This window comes from Lupinus angustifolius, chromosome LG03 (genome assembly GCF_001865875.1).
Source record: "Lupinus angustifolius cultivar Tanjil chromosome LG03, LupAngTanjil_v1.0, whole genome shotgun sequence".
NCBI classification, from domain to species: Eukaryota; Viridiplantae; Streptophyta; class Magnoliopsida; order Fabales; family Fabaceae; genus Lupinus; species Lupinus angustifolius.
The window spans coordinates 26458331-26476964 of NC_032011.1; the positions used below are offsets into that span (position 1 = coordinate 26458331).

The following is an 18634-nucleotide window of genomic DNA, read 5'->3' on the forward strand; positions in this document are numbered from 1 at the left end:
ATGAAAGAGTCGTTGAAATAATTAATTATATATATGAAAACATATGTTCTTGAAAAAAAACTGTAGACGTATAGACCTACTTACGAGGCATTAAATTCTAAAAGTTTTACCTACATTTTGAAAGTGGGACATGAAAATTGAACATGATCACCACTTTTTTAAATAAATAAAAACCTAGGTGAAGATGTATAAATAGAGCAAGTAGATAATTTTTTAATTTAATATACACATATGTGATTAGGAACATCATACTATGAACATTTGTCTATCTTTTTCAGTTTTACGTTATATTCTTTTAAATTATTAGCGGTGTGAACAAACGTTTGGCATTTGAATGCCACGTTTTTCGTTAGAAAAAAACAGTATATGTAGCAATGTACTATTTCATACAAAGAATATAAGAATATAAGGTATAAATGTCGTTCATCATAAGTCATAACTTCATAGGGGATGTGATATTTCATGTCACCAATTAATGAGAATACATATAATTCATTCAAGAGGTTATTAAATAACCACCTATAATTTCAAAGTATAAGGTGGCCCTCTTTCTTCCAAGTCATATATTTATATGGCCTTCATTTGTGTATAGTTATTATATTGATATCCTATTCGATTGAATGGACCATTTATTGTAATTTTAGAAGATGGTTAAGATAAGTCAAATCATATGTGAGGCATCAAATGAGAATAGAGATGGTAATATGGGTTGCCCGACTTGTTTTGTCCGTGCCCGCAAAAATTTAAGTGGCCGTAGGCATGTTCGTGTTGGTTTAACGAACAAAATGACATGTCCTGCCCATTTTAAGACGGATTAACGGGGCATGCGGATGGCTCGCGTGCATTGATCAATAAATTAAAAATTAATATAATAAAATAAAAACAAACTGAATAAAGTAGTTAAAAGATAACAAAATTTAAAAAAAAACTTTGGTATTCTGTATAAAGTTGAGTAAATCATATTACAACTTAATTTTTTTGAAATATTAAATCATATTTACTTATAATTTATTGAATTTTTAATCATTTTTCCTTACATTATATCTATGGGTTGTCCGTATTGCCCATTAAAAAAACAAATTTTACTTGCCCTGCCTGCAAAAAATTATAGGCTATGCAAGCAAACCCTTGAACAATGCCCATTTTATCATCTATAAATAAAAATATGATCAAACTATTATTTATAAATATTACACAATTCTCATCTAATGAACTAACACATTGTTCAATAACAATTTATTGGTTAGGGATGAAAACATTCATCATCTGAAGATAAAGGGATTAACATATTTATGCCCGAAAATGATATTATAAAACAAGAAATATTACAATAAAGTTAAAGTCTTAATTGTAAATTAAAATACAAATTTAATACAACAAATGATATAATATTTTACCAAATATAATAATTTCAATGACATAGAATTCAAGGTGAAAAGATAATTCATTTCAAACTCAATCAAATTTAGAGTCAAACAAATCCTTATTAAGTTTAACCAAATTTGATTCTGTTTTGACTGAGTTCAATTTGTTTCACGTATGTCATTGTTGGATTCTCACTGAAAGACAATAAAGTTACACTTGAAAATAGCACATAAATAAATAGGTAGTATAAAACAGTTAATTGATGAGTTATAAATCTTTCACATAGGAAATGTGATCCTACTACTACTCTCAAATATATATTAATATTTATATTCACGAATTATGACTTTATAAATGCAAAAAATATGATTGGGTAATGGAATGAAAATTTGATTTTACTATACTAAAAATAATACATGACTATATTTTGATATATACCCTAACGTGATAACATCTAAGATACAATTCATACTCCACTCCACCATTCCCAAGTTGAGTCGTTCCACATTGTTAAAAGAGGATAATTATTATCATCACCTATTTTATAGTAAACAACTTTTTTAACCGTAATTGAATCCACCAATTAAAAGTGCTTAAAAAAAGCTTTAGATTCTCTCATTTCATTATCTTCATTCCTTCTTATTCAATTTTTTTCATTGGATAGTTTACCACTTGAAAGTGCTTAAAAGGAATGATTATATTCTGCCATATGCACCCAACCAAACTCCCAATCTTTCTTGATGTTGACGAACGTAGTGACGTTTCCATGCGGGAGTTAAACATGTATTAAATTCTGTGAAAATATTTTCTATATAACTACATATATATAGCTCAAAATTATAGTGGATTTTCCTTAGATTCTTAATAATTTGGTTAAGTGCTAAAGTAAGTTTTGTATTGGTTTAATATATGAAGAGGAATTAAAGTTTAGTGGTGTAAAACTGTAGTGGATTTTCAAAGTTGTGAATTTGATTTTTTGATTTTTGCAAGTGACATTTGCTGAAAGGAGCATCCATAAATTTCAAAAGAGATTAGTTCCTTACTAAATAGGTGAGGTGAAAGGATACTCTTTAAAAAAAAATGTACCAAAAAATATGCGAGGAGGAATTATAATATAAGTGAATAAGTCTATCTTCACAAGAAATTTTTTAGGATGAATTTAGACTTAATTGCTCTAACAATTACACCCAACATTCCCTTGATTTAAAACACTAATTTTATGTCTTGTGGCATTCAATTATTATTAAACTTACTTCACCTCTACTAAAAAATATGACAAGTGTGATGAATTTCATAGATGTTTGTGATTGTAATCACATTGAACTCCCATGATTAAGGGAAATGTTATTTCTAATATAAAAAAGGATATTAAATATAATTATCTTAAATTGAGGAGAAAAACAGTTATTCTTCAAATCTTTTACTAAATTATAGGTGAATCTTAGATTTCTTGAAATGTCAAAAAAATTCATTCTACCAAATAGCAAGAAGATGTTTTGAATACTTTCAAAAAATTCTAAGTACTTCCAAATACACACTTAAGTATCCTATAATTTTTTCTCTCTATTTTTAAATATTTTTATCCGCTTTTATCTTTTTCTAAAAGAGAAAAATATATATGCACTGCCAATGTATGAGTTTTATACACTGTTATTGTATTATTTATTATTGATATTTAATTATTGTTGATTTTTAAAAAAAATAATTCAAATAAATGGTGGATGAATAAACGAATGTGTATAAATCTTTATACTGTCAATGCATAGATTTTTTATAATATTTCTAAAATAATATGTTTCTTTTACATATATATATATATGATATAAAATAAATATGTTTATTCCATACAACAAGACAAGAAGTTTGTATCAAATATACATAAATTTGGAATGGCATATCTAAACAAATATTGTATCTTGAATTAATTTTTTTATACTATCATATTTGTGTCTATCGTACTAAGTACTGGAATTTCAGAGGTTACATATTAATGCGAGAAAAATACTTCATTTTGTCCTTATTATAAGACACCATCTTGAATAACTATTAAGTGAGAGTTAAGATGTAATGTTGCAATATTTTTTGTAAAAAATAAAGTCAATCTTAACTAATTATATTAGTCGATCTAGTTTGGTTAAAATCTATATCTATATACTTACTTCTATAAAGGAAATTAGTAATAATAAATTATAAATTATATTTCTTCAGAATTTTAATCTACATCCATGTAACTTTTAATTATGTGTGTATTAACCAATAATAATAAGTTTATTGAAAGTATAAAAGAAACAAGTTTTGATAAGTACCATAGTGTTCATAAAAATTACATCGATTGTTTCACTTTGTGTACCATTCCATATACCATTAATTTTGATTGGTTGAAAAAAATTATTTAAGTTAAAATTATAATTATTTAATATTTTTTTGACCAATCATATTTCCTGACACATAGAATGACACAAAATTGTAGGACAGCAAAATGTACTCTCATGATGAGGTGGAGTACAGTATTAGTCTAGTAATGTCCGTTGAAAGAGGCATTAATCTTGAAAGTTTCAATGGTGATATTAATATGAAATGAATGTTAACATTCACATATTTAGTATATGAAAAAATAAGTTATCTCCTCCTGCTATACTGCCAGTGAAATTATGACATGTATCATGTTTCATCATTTCTTATAAAAATACTTTTAAAAATAAATAAAATAGCACACATGTCACATTTTTACTGGCCAGAGGAGATAAGTTATCTCCTGATACGAGGAGATACATTATTCTTTTAGTATATATATATTAAACATTTTTTTGATGAGTAATCTTCAGTTTTAATCAGCCTAGAAAATACTTTAAAATTATCATTTTGTATATTAAAAAACAAAACTCATGAGTAAGTGAATCCTTATTCTTTAATAAATACTTTAAAATTAATCACAAAACAAGTACAACTAAAAAGTAATATAAAAATGTCTCACTTCTATGCTTTTGGCCCACGTATATATACATATATTATATAAATTGTGATTATGTAAATGAAGCAATAGGAATATATATAGAGTTATACACCATAAGAGTGATATCACCATCATTCTCATAACCTCTCTCTGTGATGAATGCTGATTTAGCTGTGTAGTTGGTACTCTTCTTTTGAACCATACACACAAAACCAAACACACTCTTTAAACATTTGAGAGAAAAATAATAACAAATATTCTCATTTTCATTCTCATAAGTAGATAAGACCCTCACCCTTTTTATAACCTACTCCAAATTTTCAGGAATTTTCTTCCCTAGTTAATCCTTCTATAGATAAACTCACCCTAATCTTTCAACTATTCAAAACCTTATATAGAGAGAAAATATATATCCTTTTTTCTCTTCATAACTATTGCTCTGTATTTACCCTTGAGTTCAAGCTTTGGTTTGAAGCATAAACTTTGTTCTAGAGCTAGGTTACTAGCTTTTAAGAGAGTTTACCTACCAAATTATATAGACTCAAAATTTCATCACATTCTTGATGGATTATTGCTTAAGAGAGTTAGAAGGGAAACATGCTAATGACCCTTTATTCATTGTGAAAATGAATAACAAATTATCATCGTCACCATCACCATCGTCGCTGCCGAAATCATCATGTGTTTTTGTTCCAGGGCCTGTGATTGTAGGAGCAGGCCCATCAGGTTTAGCAGCAGCAGCATGTCTCAAAGAAAAAGGTGTTCCAAGTTTGATACTAGAGAGATCTAACTGCATAGCTTCTCTATGGCAACACAAAACCTATGATAGATTACACCTTCATTTACCTAAGCAATTTTGTGAGTTACCCTTAATGGGTTTTCCTTCTGATTTTCCAACATACCCAACAAAGCAACAGTTCATTGGGTACTTGGAGACTTATGCTGAGAAATTTGGCATAAGGCCAAGGTTCAATGAGACTGTGAAGCATGCTGAGTTTGATTCCAAGGTTGGGTTTTGGCACTTGAAGTGTGTTGATAAGGCTGAGATTGTGACTGAGTTTGTGTGCAAGTGGTTGATTGTGGCCACAGGAGAAAATGCAGAGGCTGTGGTGCCTAATATTCAAGGGGTTGAGGAATTTGGAGGTTCTATAAAGCACACAAGTTTGTATAAAAGTGGTGAAGAGTTTAGAGGGAAGAAAGTTTTGGTGGTTGGTTGTGGAAATTCAGGGATGGAAGTGTGCTTAGATCTTTGCAACCATGATGGTAGTCCTTCTCTTGTGGTTAGAGATACGGTAAGAAACTCAATTCTTAATTTGTTCTCCCAAATCATGTTTTATATGTTATCTCGAATGAATAAAAACAACAATAATAACCTATGTTCAAAATTTTTAATCTAACATAATATATTTTTGTTGACAATATGTGGGACATGATTTCCGAAACTAATATTCTCTCCCTTCGAAAATGGTTCATGCCAAAAAAAAAAAGAGAGAAAAAAATTGTGTGCAAGTTTTTATTTTGTGCAAAAGTTCATGTCCCTCCTGATTTGGAATTTCTGATTTAATATGAAAAAGCTAATTTAAGTATTGCAACAAGACACCCACTTTTTTGATCTCTTCTACTTCTTTTTCAATGGGTGTTTGTGACTTTAGTCAGATTTCAAAATATAGACAACTTCATTTGCAAAACCTTAGATTGGAAATCTTTTTGCTCATACAAAAATTTCAACTTTCACTCAACATAAAGTTCAATTTTCTCAAGTTTCACATCACTAGCCATGTTCTAATCATTCCGAAAAAAGAAACAAGGAAAACACATCCACAAGTTTTTGGCTTTCCTAATCTAACAAAAACTTCATGCAAATTGTTCTCAAGCTACTTTTTAATTCAATAATATTCCCTTTTTATATTTTTTTCTTCTAAAAAACTTCATGCAAATTGCAAAACCATTGATTCATTCTTGCATCTACCAGCTGGCTTCAAGTTCCGAAGGATTAATTGTTCAAAGATGATTAAAAAAACATTTAAATTATTTATTTGGATAACACAAATATTGCACTTTCTTGGAATACACAAGCATGCGCAGCATGGGTATAATAAGTGATTTTTTTAGGTACTCAAAAGCTCTTTTTTCTTCTCTTCTTTCCTCCCCATAATTTTTTTCAGCTTTTTCCCCTACAGCACATAGATCAGCATGGCCTTCAACTTAATTAGGCCTACCAAAGGACCAAAGTCCTCGTACATATATTCACACATAACCTCACCATATCTTTAACACCTTTACTACCCCACTTTCTCTTCTTTATGTTATTATTATTAAATCGAACATTATACAAATGTATAATGAATGATATTTTGATCGTGTACCGTACATATATATTACACTATTTTTTTTTATTATAATTGTGAAATTAATTTCCCTATGGGTTTGGTTAAAGGTACACGTCCTACCACGAGAGATGCTGGGAAAATCAACTTTTGGGTTGTCCATGTGGTTACTAAAGTGGTTACCCATAAGACTTGTCGATAGGTTCTTACTTATAATTTCATGGCTCATGCTTGGTAACACTTCTCAGTTGGGTTTGGATCGGCCAAGTTTGGGTCCCCTTGAACTCAAAAACCTGTCCGGAAAGACCCCTGTCCTAGACGTGGGTACCCTTGCTAAGATTAAAGGTGGAGACATTAAGGTACTTGCACCACTCTTCAACTTTTTTACACATCAAATAGTGTTACTTTATTAGAAAGTAATGATCTTTTTATTCATTCTCTATTCTATATTTACTTTAATTTATAGTTACATGTACGAAAAAATATATATTTACTTTATACTTATTGATAAAAGTAACTTTTGTACCAAAAACATTATATATGATTGATGGTTATAAAGAGTAAAATTGTTTAAAAAGGTGTAAGGAAACATGAGGTCAGAATTCACTATTGGAATCATCTCACCAATACTAGAGAGTCCAATACTAGGTCTAGATTGATTTGATGATTTAAAAAAACTTAATTTAAAATTTGAGACATTAATCTTTTTAATACTACATATGATCATCTCCTTTAATACTAGAGTGGATCCAGTTTCGAGAATTCAGCTTATATTTTTTTTCTATTTCATGAAGGGAAAGAATACATTTCCTCCTTTTATTTGATACAATGAAATGATCCTTAATTTTTCCCTTTCAAGATATTTCATCATTGTGTTTTTTCAATCAAATCATGGGTGAATCACAATATTTAGTTTTCTTAAGATTTTCTATAAAGAACATCCAAAAGCTAATCGACTAAAATGCTTTAATCATTATGTTAATCAATGTTTGGTGGACTCACAATAGATTTTTGGTTGAACTCAACACACAAATGAAATCTGATTATGTCAAATCAATGTTTGTGTAGGTACGTCCAAGCATAAAGCGGCTAAAACTTCATACAGTAGAATTTGTAGATGGAAAACAAGAGAATTTTGATGCCATTATATTGGCAACTGGTTACAAAAGCAATGTACCCTATTGGCTAAAGGTATGTTACAAATATATAATTCTATGTGTTTGATGTAAAATTACATGTTTCTTAAAACTACTAGGGTACATATGTTGTCTTACAAGTTGTGTCATTATAGTTGATTATTAATTTTTTAACTTAAATACATTTGTTAATCAATCACAGATTGATGGTACATCGAGTGATACAATTTATAGGGTGCACCCAAAACTATGCAACAAGCACTATTAATTAATCTAACATAAGTTGTTAAAAACAAGTTTACTTTATATGATCAAGAATGATATAAACCAAAACTAAATAACATTCTTGAAATTTGTTATATGTGTAGGAAGAGAGTATGTTCTCTAAGGAAGATGGGTTCCCAAAGAAGCCATTCCCAAATGGGTGGAAAGGTGAAAATGGAGTTTATGCTGTGGGTTTTACAAAAAAGGGACTACTTGGTGCATCCATGGATGCAAAGAAAATAGCTGAAGATATTGAAAGGTGTTGGAAATATGAGGCAAAGCATAGTAGTATATTTGCTCGTTCACTTTTGCTGCAATCAAATTCATAATGATGCATGTTTGGTCTTGCCCAAGTCAGAGATATTAAAGAAAAAGAAGGTATATTGAGGAAGGGACTAATGAAGATAGCACAAGAATTGAAATGGGTGCTTTTTGGTGGTACTATGGTTTTACACATGTGCACAATGCTATAACCAAAGTGGTGTTCCTCCAATATCCATGTATGGAGATAAGAGTGGGCAAAAAGCAAAAGGAAAATGTGAAAGTGTGTAGTTAATTTTGTGGTGGGAAGGTCCCAAAATGTTTGGACTTAAGCTACCAAGTGTAGTTTTTGGATAATCATAATTTAAGTGTCTTGCCACCATAAGACACACACTAAGACTAATTTTCTTAAGGGTTTGTTTGCGAGTTGGGTTTTGGAGGATAAGAAAGAGAAAAAGAAGATTTCAAAGTCATGAAATATACTCGTGAGATGGTTGTAAAACATTTCATTTCCCTTCACTCATTTCCAAAACCTAACTCGCAAACGAAACTTATAATGCCTGTGTGCTTATTTTGATGTACTCATTGATCAACTTGGGGGTTGAGAAGGAGATGTTGAATTGGGTTGAAGGAAAAAACTTTTTTTGTGGGGGGACCTTAGCTCTCTCTAAGTCTTATAAATTACAATTTATTTCCTAAGTTGGTTTAACATTCTAGAGAGAAAATTGAAACATAATGCCATAGAAAGATGGTAGTACAAATTTGTGGAGGACTTCCTATAGAGCAAATATTTTGGTATGTGATTTGGAAAGATGTGATTGTTGTTTAACCAACATTTCTATTATTTTTCTCTTTTCTTTTTGCATAAACTATAACATTATGATGTTTTATGTTTCTATATTTGGGAGTTGGAATGGAGTGTTAGATTCGATATTGTGTACCAAATTTTAATACCATTTCCATGCAATTTCGTTTTCAAAATGTTTTCATTCCAAGTAGGATTTAGGACCACCCTCACTTTTCATCGGAAACTTTAGAATGTGCATTTGAAAATTGCCAGAACCAATTAATTGCAGGGAATAACAGTAGAATAGTTGTAACATTTATTACTAGTTTCCACTACTCACCAACTTCATTAAATTAACACGGTTCACAAGAATTGAAGCAATCAAAACCAACAATTTACAACTTCCTTCAACTAATAAATGATGAAGGTTTTGAATGTTTTTTATCATATTAATGTATTTACTTTTTTTTTCATTTAATAACTTTTTTTATTTGACATGTTTAGTTGAAATCATATTAACTATAAATTACCAACAAGACGTTGATCTAATGATATAAGATTCTACTACATTTCTAAAATAACCAAAATATTAAATATTCGATTCCTAGGGTAACACTTGTTGAGATGAACAGTCATCCACTAAAAAATGATTAATTCCTTACCATTTGATAATAAGTGAATACTCTTGCTAATACTAAAAAAAAATATTAGTTACAAAATGAAAGTTGGAAGCTAATTAATTGAATTTAAAATATTTCCTAAGATTAGATTTTGGAGAAAGAGAAAATATATATACAGTAATAGTATATAAGTTTTATACACTGTCATTGCATCATTCACCATTCATATTTAATTAGTATTGACTCAAAAAATAATATAAATAAATGTTAGATAATATACTCACTAAATATAAATCTTTAAACTATACAATATAAAATGGCATAAACCCTTATGTTCCTTTTCCCCTAGTTAAAGTATTGTTGTTTCTACCTTTCCTTTTGAATGAGTTTATCAATGCAATTCGACCAAATATGTCTAAGTATGTTAGAAAATTGAAGAATAAAGAATACAAACTCTAACAACTTAAGAGCTTTGAGCCTATAATATGTTTTTGATTGGTGCTTCTAATCGATTTGTTATAATAAATAACTTGAGTTCAATATATAATATTATTTTCTCTTATTCATTCCAAAAGTATATAATATGAACTATTTGGAAAAGTTGCATAATAGAAACTCACATGCTTATGTCAAAATTTCACACATGTGATTATTTGTTGCAATATATATCTATATTTGATTCTATGACCTAGATATAGACGAAAAGAAGTGAACAATAAAAGTAATTGAGTGGGACTAACTAAATCTGGCTTGAGAATTCAATGGCAACCACCCTTTTTACAATTGCCACTTACCACATGAATGCATTGCTTAAGCTATAATTCAGCTCTAAAAGTGATTTTATGCATTCCCATGCTTTGTCAAAAAAGAGAGTAGTGTACACAAACCCATCTTTTTATGTCCAAGTTGGGGTGCAATATAGAAGTGATTACACTCTATTAGTCACATTGATGTGATTTGAATATTGGGTAATCATACTAATAAAAACTCATATGGGGTCAACATCACTCTAGTCCCAAACTATCAATTTTAGGAGCCTAGAAGCCTAGAACTAATGCTAAAAGCATACACCTATATTGTTTCTCAAAAATTCAGAAAATATTAATAATTTTAGAAAAATGGAAAAATGGAAAAATTACAAAAAATAATTTAAACCAGATAAATATAATTTAAATTGTTGACTAAACACATTTTCTTTTACTTAGATAAACATAAAACATAATGTGACAACTTCAATATCATTATGAAAATTTATTTAGTAAATGTTAATTAATATAACATTACATCACACTTATTAGTTAACAACCTATAATCACTACTTAACATAATATCAAGCATAAAATTTATCTAGAAATTTATGGGTTAATATGACATTACAAAAATATATTAAAAGTATCACATCATTACTAATAATTATGAAAACATTACAATTATGTTATTAATATATAAATAAGATTTAGGAATTTTGAATTTAGGTACGTGCGAGTTTCAGTATCTCATTGCCCAAACTCGTTTAGTAGTGGGTCTCAAAATCTTTGATATCAGATACGAGACTAAAAACATGAACTCAAATCTTACTGTTATGAGCATTATTTATATGTACTCAGACCGGATATCAATTGTCATTTCTATCTGTTGTCCTAACTCATGTCACAAAATTTATTCCACAATAATAAAAATATGTCATGTCAATTAAAAAATTTGAAGATTAATTATTTTTTCTGTTTTTTTTTTCATTAAAAGATTGAACACCACATTTCATCAACCTTTTCCTTGTTTGTTTTTTCAATTTTGAATTATTATTATTTTAATTAATTCGTGGAACGACCCTGTTCTTGGAATTTATTTGTTGAACCTTTTGGAAATTAATTATTGTTTAAACTTTGGTTGAATTTTATTGCAGTGAGAAATTCTTCTCCTCTCTTGTGAAATAATCTCTTCTATTAGGTTAGAAAATTCCTATTTCATATATGGTCAGGAATTAAGAACCTAAAAGCAACTTACACAGCCTTCATATATTAATTAAACTAAGAAGATTGAGTCATAAGGTGGTCTGATGGTGAAGATGACGATCGTAAAAAATGGAGTGCAGGAGGTTGTGGGTTCGAGAGTCCCACCATCAACAAAAATGTATTAAGGATACAATTGGGGATGGTGTTAGTAGTCTAATTTCAATGGATGACAGTGTACTAGCTGACATAGATTACCCAATTTTTATTCTTATGAAGCAGCTACCGTTAATTTTACAGCCCCAAGTTCAATGTTACCCCTCCAAATATAGCAATAAGCACAACAATATTTGATTTCAAATTAGACCCACTTCTCAGAAAAAGTGAAGTACCCTTACTTTACCTTTCTGTTTCATTTATATCATCTCATGAAATTAGGTCCTCGAATATTCTAGTATTTATCTATGGTTGAATATACATACCCCTTGTTTTGATTTTAAGAATTATGGGTCATGTGAATGTACATAACTTTTATACCGAGTCTTTTGTATCAATTATGGTGAATTTTGCCAAATACATTTTCCTCTAAAACCCTAATCTTAAACAACAACCTTACAAAATAAAGTTAAAAATTAAAACAAAGCCATTAATTAGTGCTACAAAAATGGTTTACTTCAGTTATTAAGTGATTCTTGAACTAATCCCAACTACATAATTGATACAGTTTAGTTATCCAAATATTTTGTTGAATTTCATGAGAGAATCCCAAACAAAGAGGGAGAGGATTAACATAAACCTAGGAGAAGATTCTTCCTTTTTCGTCTATAAACTCGTGTCAACAAATTTTATTTCAGTCAAAAACAAAAACTTATTCAACCATGCATGTGGAGCATTTCAAAAGTAAATTAATAACGTTGAAAGAGTTGGGTTTCCTTAAAAATAGGGATAATAAAGAAAATAAAGGATAAAATTAATATTTAAAGAAATATACATATTCTTGGATAAAATTTTAACATTTCTTTTATAACTGATAAAGTTTTAATTTAATTTTATTGAGTATCAAGAAAGGAAAAAAGGACATCAAGGACTATATAGTGCATGAGATTATCATAATGCATGGGATTATCATTTAATGGTATGGTGAAGAGGTTGAATAGAGACAATATTAATCTTACAAGCAAATAAATTGTTTCTCCAACTTGAACTCATTGTGTCTAGTACAAGGTAAATAATATTATTGTTGCATCGATTATCTTATTTGGGAATGAAAATTCCTATGTTTTATAGAAGAATTAGGAGAAGAAAATACGAAGTAACATTTGCAAGGTTTTTTTTTTAAACAAAAAGATTTCAATAAAAAAGTATAAGAGATGCTAACCCATTATAAATCAAAACATAGTAACAACTAAAATAGATTAACATGATGATAAAATATAAGATTAAGGATCAACCCACCCATTAATAAAACTATAGATAGAGAATGTTGGATTCCTCATTTTTTAGATGGAAATGTTGGATTCTCATGCATTTTTATGTGAAATGGATCTTGTGCCCTCCTCTTTCTAACATTTTATTAGTTCTAATGTGAAATGTTGATAAGATTTAAATCAGCATGTTCCATGCATGGTTGTATGCATATAATCACACACACATATATATATATATATATATATATATATATATAAATATATACATATGTATGATTATATATATACTAATAAATTGATATTATTTGACAAACATTCCATGGAATAGCAATCATTTGATCCAACCCTAATGGCAGTGTTTGATGGATGACTTTTTCGTTGACTATAATGTTTCCCATCTCACTTGATGTTGACTACTCTAGCCACCATTTAATGTTTCTTTTATGTGAACCACCAATTACATTTTTAATATCAATCAATCACAAAATCGTTACAATATATACCTTAGCCTCACAAAATATTGACAAATCATTAATATACCAACAATATAATAAAAATAATATTTCTTCTTCTAAAATTTGATATTAATTCAAAAGCCAATTTGTCAAAAAATGAAATCTTTAAATTGCCTTTTATTTTTAATTTTTTATAATTGTAAGAACATGTATTACTCTTATAATACTTATTATATTCTTATGTCTGTTTGTGAGTTGAGTTTTGGAATAACAGGAAAAAAATAAAGAAAAAAGATTCAAAGTTAACTCACAAGTGTATTCCATACTACTCAAACATTTCATTTTGCTTGTTTCCCTTGTAAAACACAATTGTATTTCATAGTTCTCAAACCTTTCATTTTCATTGTTTCCCTCTCCAAAACCATATTTTCATAAGACACTTAAATTAAATATCTTTAATAAAAAGAATATATTCTTATATTCTATACACCAAAAACCAAGCAAGACGTATTCATCAAAGCCGTTAAAAATAATGAATATCTTGTAGTGTTGGACCACAAACAATTAAGGCCTTTTAATCGATTAAACTAAGATGGTCCTGAATTCTGATTAAACTGATTATTATCCTCCATGTGCATGATGTATACGTACCTTATAAATCAATTTATCAAGCTTGTGGATGTTATACACCTTAGAAGGACCACTATAGTTATTGGTTTTACATAGTGCAACACTTATTAATCATGTTCAAAAATACTTCTAAAACAATTGATTCAAGATGGTTGATAGGGTCCTAATCTCTAATTTTGATGTAATTGAAACCTAAACTGCATTTCCAACACATACACATACCTTCAAATCCTTGACACTAATTTAATGAAAAATTCCTTCCCAAGTGGGTATTGAGTTATTTCTTAAAAGGGTTTTCTGTTTTCTTAGGTATCTAACTCTTGGGTGGAGATAAGATTGTAGGAGAAACTTTAATAGATTTTAATGGTTCAGATTCCAGACTTAAATATTATGAATATTATTAAAGATAATGTATATTATCATCATATAGTTAAATTAAAAATATGAAATCATATAGAAGATATATAAAATTAGAGTGAAAATATACCTTAATAAAATTATAGAGAACGCGATGAATATACTTTATATGTCATTTATCTTTATCTAAATTAATGTTCATAATAGAACATGCAATTTTTTAGTCTTTCAATTGTAGATAACCTTTAGCTTTAATTTTACCTCTAATGAGATGAAGAGAATAATTTGGTTGTTTTATTATTTTGTTCATTTACAATTGAGTATCATAACTTATTATTTATAAGAAATGCATGCCCTTTCATGAAAAGTTGTGTCATTTAAATTTTTTTATTTTTAATCTTGTCATTCATAAAAATAGAAATAAGAACTTTGACATATACAAAAAAAAAATTCATTACAATTATGTCTGTAATCACAAACTTTACTTGAACTAGATAACTTTAATTTGGTTAATAAAAATAACAACCCTAACACATTTAAACATTATACGTGTTGTAAAAAATTTCTTACAAAATAGCTCATATCATATATCCTTTGGCAGGAAGATTAGGATTATGCGATTATATATAATAGTTAAGAGACCAAATGCTTTAAGTGAAAGCTATCATTGTAGTGGCTTGGAAAAGAAAAGGACTAAGACAAATGAATCAGGTGCGTATAGATGCTGCAACTTCTCCATACCTAGTGTGGATTTGGTTTTACTAATTAGTTAATTATTCCCAAGCAATGCATGATAATATAGATTATACATGTTTAGCACAAATAATTGATACATTAGTTGAGTGTTTATAAACTAAGAGCTGAAAAATGTAAAAGATAAGTTGATTGATTAAATTGACATATTTAATAAGATCATCACAAACAACAATAATGTTATATATAATGTTATGTGTATACTTGGAATGAACACCTAACCTTAACCCTTTGGTATTAATATTATGTGTGCATATAACACTACACTTACATAGCTGTTCTTACCGGATTTTATGTTGTGCTAAAATTGTTTTTGTGCAATCATAAACTTGTGAGTTGTGACAAAACAAAATTAATGGGCTTATCAAAGTTGAATCAAACTTGTTTATTATGTAATGAACCTTCATGTTTGATTAAAGGGTGCACTAATTAGGTCCCAACTAAATTAAAATGTGCTTCTTTTATGTGTTTAGAATCTGCAGTAACACACCACTCTTTTAAGTAAGACGCGTTTTTCTTTATGCTGCATATTTGGTGGATGTGCCTGTCTTTCTTGCATGGACGTGAGCATAGAAGAGAATGGCACATATTAGTCGTTAGCTTAATTAGTAGATTATGATAGTGTATCACTCTCTTAAGGTTCGTATGCAAGTTGGATTCTGGAGGAGAATAAAGTGAGATGGAAGACTTGAAAGTCGTAAAATACATAGTGAGATGTTTCTTTTTAAGTCTTCATTTTTCATTCTTTCTTCTTCAACACTCAACTTGCAGTATGATACGTTTGCGGGCTGTGTTTTAAGGAAATGAATGGTAAGAGAAGATTTGAAAGACATGAAATATACTTTTCTAAAACTTTTATTTTATCTCAATTCCTCTCCAAAACACAACTCACAATTTTTAGTTACGAAGTAAATTCGGGATTTGGACCCACCACTTCTGCTAACTAGTTAATGAACTTCTCAACATTTTGTACACCATATAGGAGTCTTAAGAAATAATGATATAATTACCCATAACTATGTAATAAATACAATGTATACTCTTCCTAATTTCATATTTATGAATTTTCATCATTTGCTTCATGTACATACATTAATAACTGTTATCTTGTTTCACCTTTTTTATGTTTACTTTTGCAATACCTTTGATGAGTTTTGAATGAGAGTAGGGTAACCAAATTTATATAATAATGCAGCCATATTACATAAAGTACAATCTTTTGTGTTAAGGAATTAAGACAAGACGTAGAAAAGAAAAGTACATATAATTTACTCATTATATGCTGCCTCCAGTAACACCCGACACTGAATCTATACAAATATCTATCACTGTCTCCTTTTAGTACCATCTCTGATCTATGTTGCTTACCAATGTTATAAGTAGGGACAATCAAAACCAATTCTTGATACTCGACTTATTATTTAGTTTGATAAGTTTGGTTTATAAACTAAATGAGTTAAATTTGAGCTAAAATTTGAGCTCTTGAAATAAACGAGTCAAACTAGAGCCAAATGTACAGTTCTATTAGTTAGGTTTATGGGCTCACTCAATTGAAATTGAATGAACAATGACCTTCTTCATTAATTGAGAGACAAGTATTACACAATACACATAAAAGACAACATAGTGATATTTTTATCTCTTTGTTTACCATAAAGTCACATTTTTGTCATTTAAAATATGAATAAAAACAATCAATTATCTCTCCATTAATGGAGAGGATCATTGTTCCAATTGAATATATATAGAGAGGGATTCGTTTACACTCGAGTTAAGTTACATCAATCTCAATCATTCATTTTCTTAAAAAAGTTACATGCACTTATCTTTTAATCTTGACAATTCAGATAAGATTAAATGATATATATTAATTATTTTCATTTCTCATATGAAAAAATATTTTCACTTGAGTCAATTTCAATACATACATATGCATGTCTACAATCTTTAATACACAAATTTTAATTGATAGCTACATTTATTATTAAATTCACATACCTTAGCTTCTACACATGTATATGTATAATCTAACAACACCTTATATTTACCCTTTAAATTTATGTTGATAAGCAACAAAATTTGAGTTTATTAATCTATTTATAAGTTCATGCTTTTTAATTGCGTCAAACTTAGACTAAAAACTAATTTGATATTGAATTCGACTCAAACTAATCCATCCCAAGTCTAATTGAACTAAATCAAATTCAACTTATTTCCATCCCTACATATATGATTTAAAAAATTATAAAAACAATAATAACAACCATGCACCCAAAAAAAGTCATAACACCAATTCCAAAATTTTCATTCTAAGAAGAAGAAAAAAAAATTAATCCGTAACTTCCAAAAAATATTACAAATTGGGGTGCCTTAAATGAAATGGTGTTTATTAGTTAAATAATAACAAAATTATAATTTATACATTTCCTCTAAGGAGCTCAGGAACCGGTGAACGTGAATAGTTTACGTGGGCCTGGCATCACCCGCAAGATATAAATGGGCTGAGATCATCACAATAAACCTCTTTTTTATTCCTTGACGGTGAAATGATAATAATGTTTAAATGAAATAGGGAAAAAAGGAATCAGTAGGTTTCTTGTTTTGTTTTTGGGTAATAATGATCCAATGATGGTTGTCGCGACCCGATTTTTGATTGGAAGACCGACTCTGTAACTTACGAAGAGGCGAACTCGATTTTTTACCTCTCCCAATTGATTTGGAGTCGTCACTACATTTTTTGCGGTTAAAACATAGAAAACTCTTTGTTATGCCCAATTAGGATAAAAAATGGTTTTTCAATAGAGATTTTAAGCTCGTGAGTAGATTACAGATCGGGGAAGGTGTTAGTACCTCGTCCGCCCGTATTAAAACGGAACACTCGCTAATCATATGAACTTTTATACCCTTAAAAATTACTTATTTAAAATTTAATTACTAAAACAAAATATTTTTATTTTTTATATTTGTGTCTGACAAGAGTTTATCTTGCTTCTATTTATCCCTGGGTGCAATAGGGAAATCAAGATTACGTAGTTCTGGTTCAAAAATTGGTTGATTAGTTTGATTGATTGCTATTGATTTGAAAATGTTGATTCGGTATTGATAGATTTGGTGGAGTTGATGTTACGGATTTTGAAATATTTAGTATATGATTGTTTTGATTCAATGGAACTGATAGCTTAGATATGGTATTGGTCGTAGACCTTCTCCTCATTTTTCAGAGAAGCTAGAGACAACTCGAACCATAACCTTACTATAAAAGTTCCATGATTCTTTTAGGTAAAAGAGATTTTGATTATATTTTTATATGAAATTAATAGCTTAGAGATGATGTTGGTTGTAGACCTTCT

General features: G+C 28.9%; 1 protein-coding gene across 2 annotated transcripts; it reads left to right on the forward strand.

Moving 5' to 3' along the window:
• On the forward strand, nt 4416-9087 carry LOC109344195 (indole-3-pyruvate monooxygenase YUCCA6-like). 2 transcript variants are annotated; one of them, XR_002107295.1, is made up of 5 exons: nt 4416-5610; nt 6756-7004; nt 7714-7836; nt 8150-8930; nt 8979-9087. XR_002107295.1 is itself a non-coding variant. In XM_019582852.1 (4 exons), the coding sequence occupies exons 1-4, from the start codon at nt 4882-4884 to the stop codon at nt 8372-8374; spliced, it is 1326 nt and encodes a 441-aa protein (XP_019438397.1). In that variant the 5' UTR covers nt 4416-4881; the 3' UTR covers nt 8375-9087. The 2 variants fall into 2 exon arrangements, 1 of the variants encoding a protein (XP_019438397.1); XM_019582852.1 differs by having other exon boundaries at nt 8150-9087.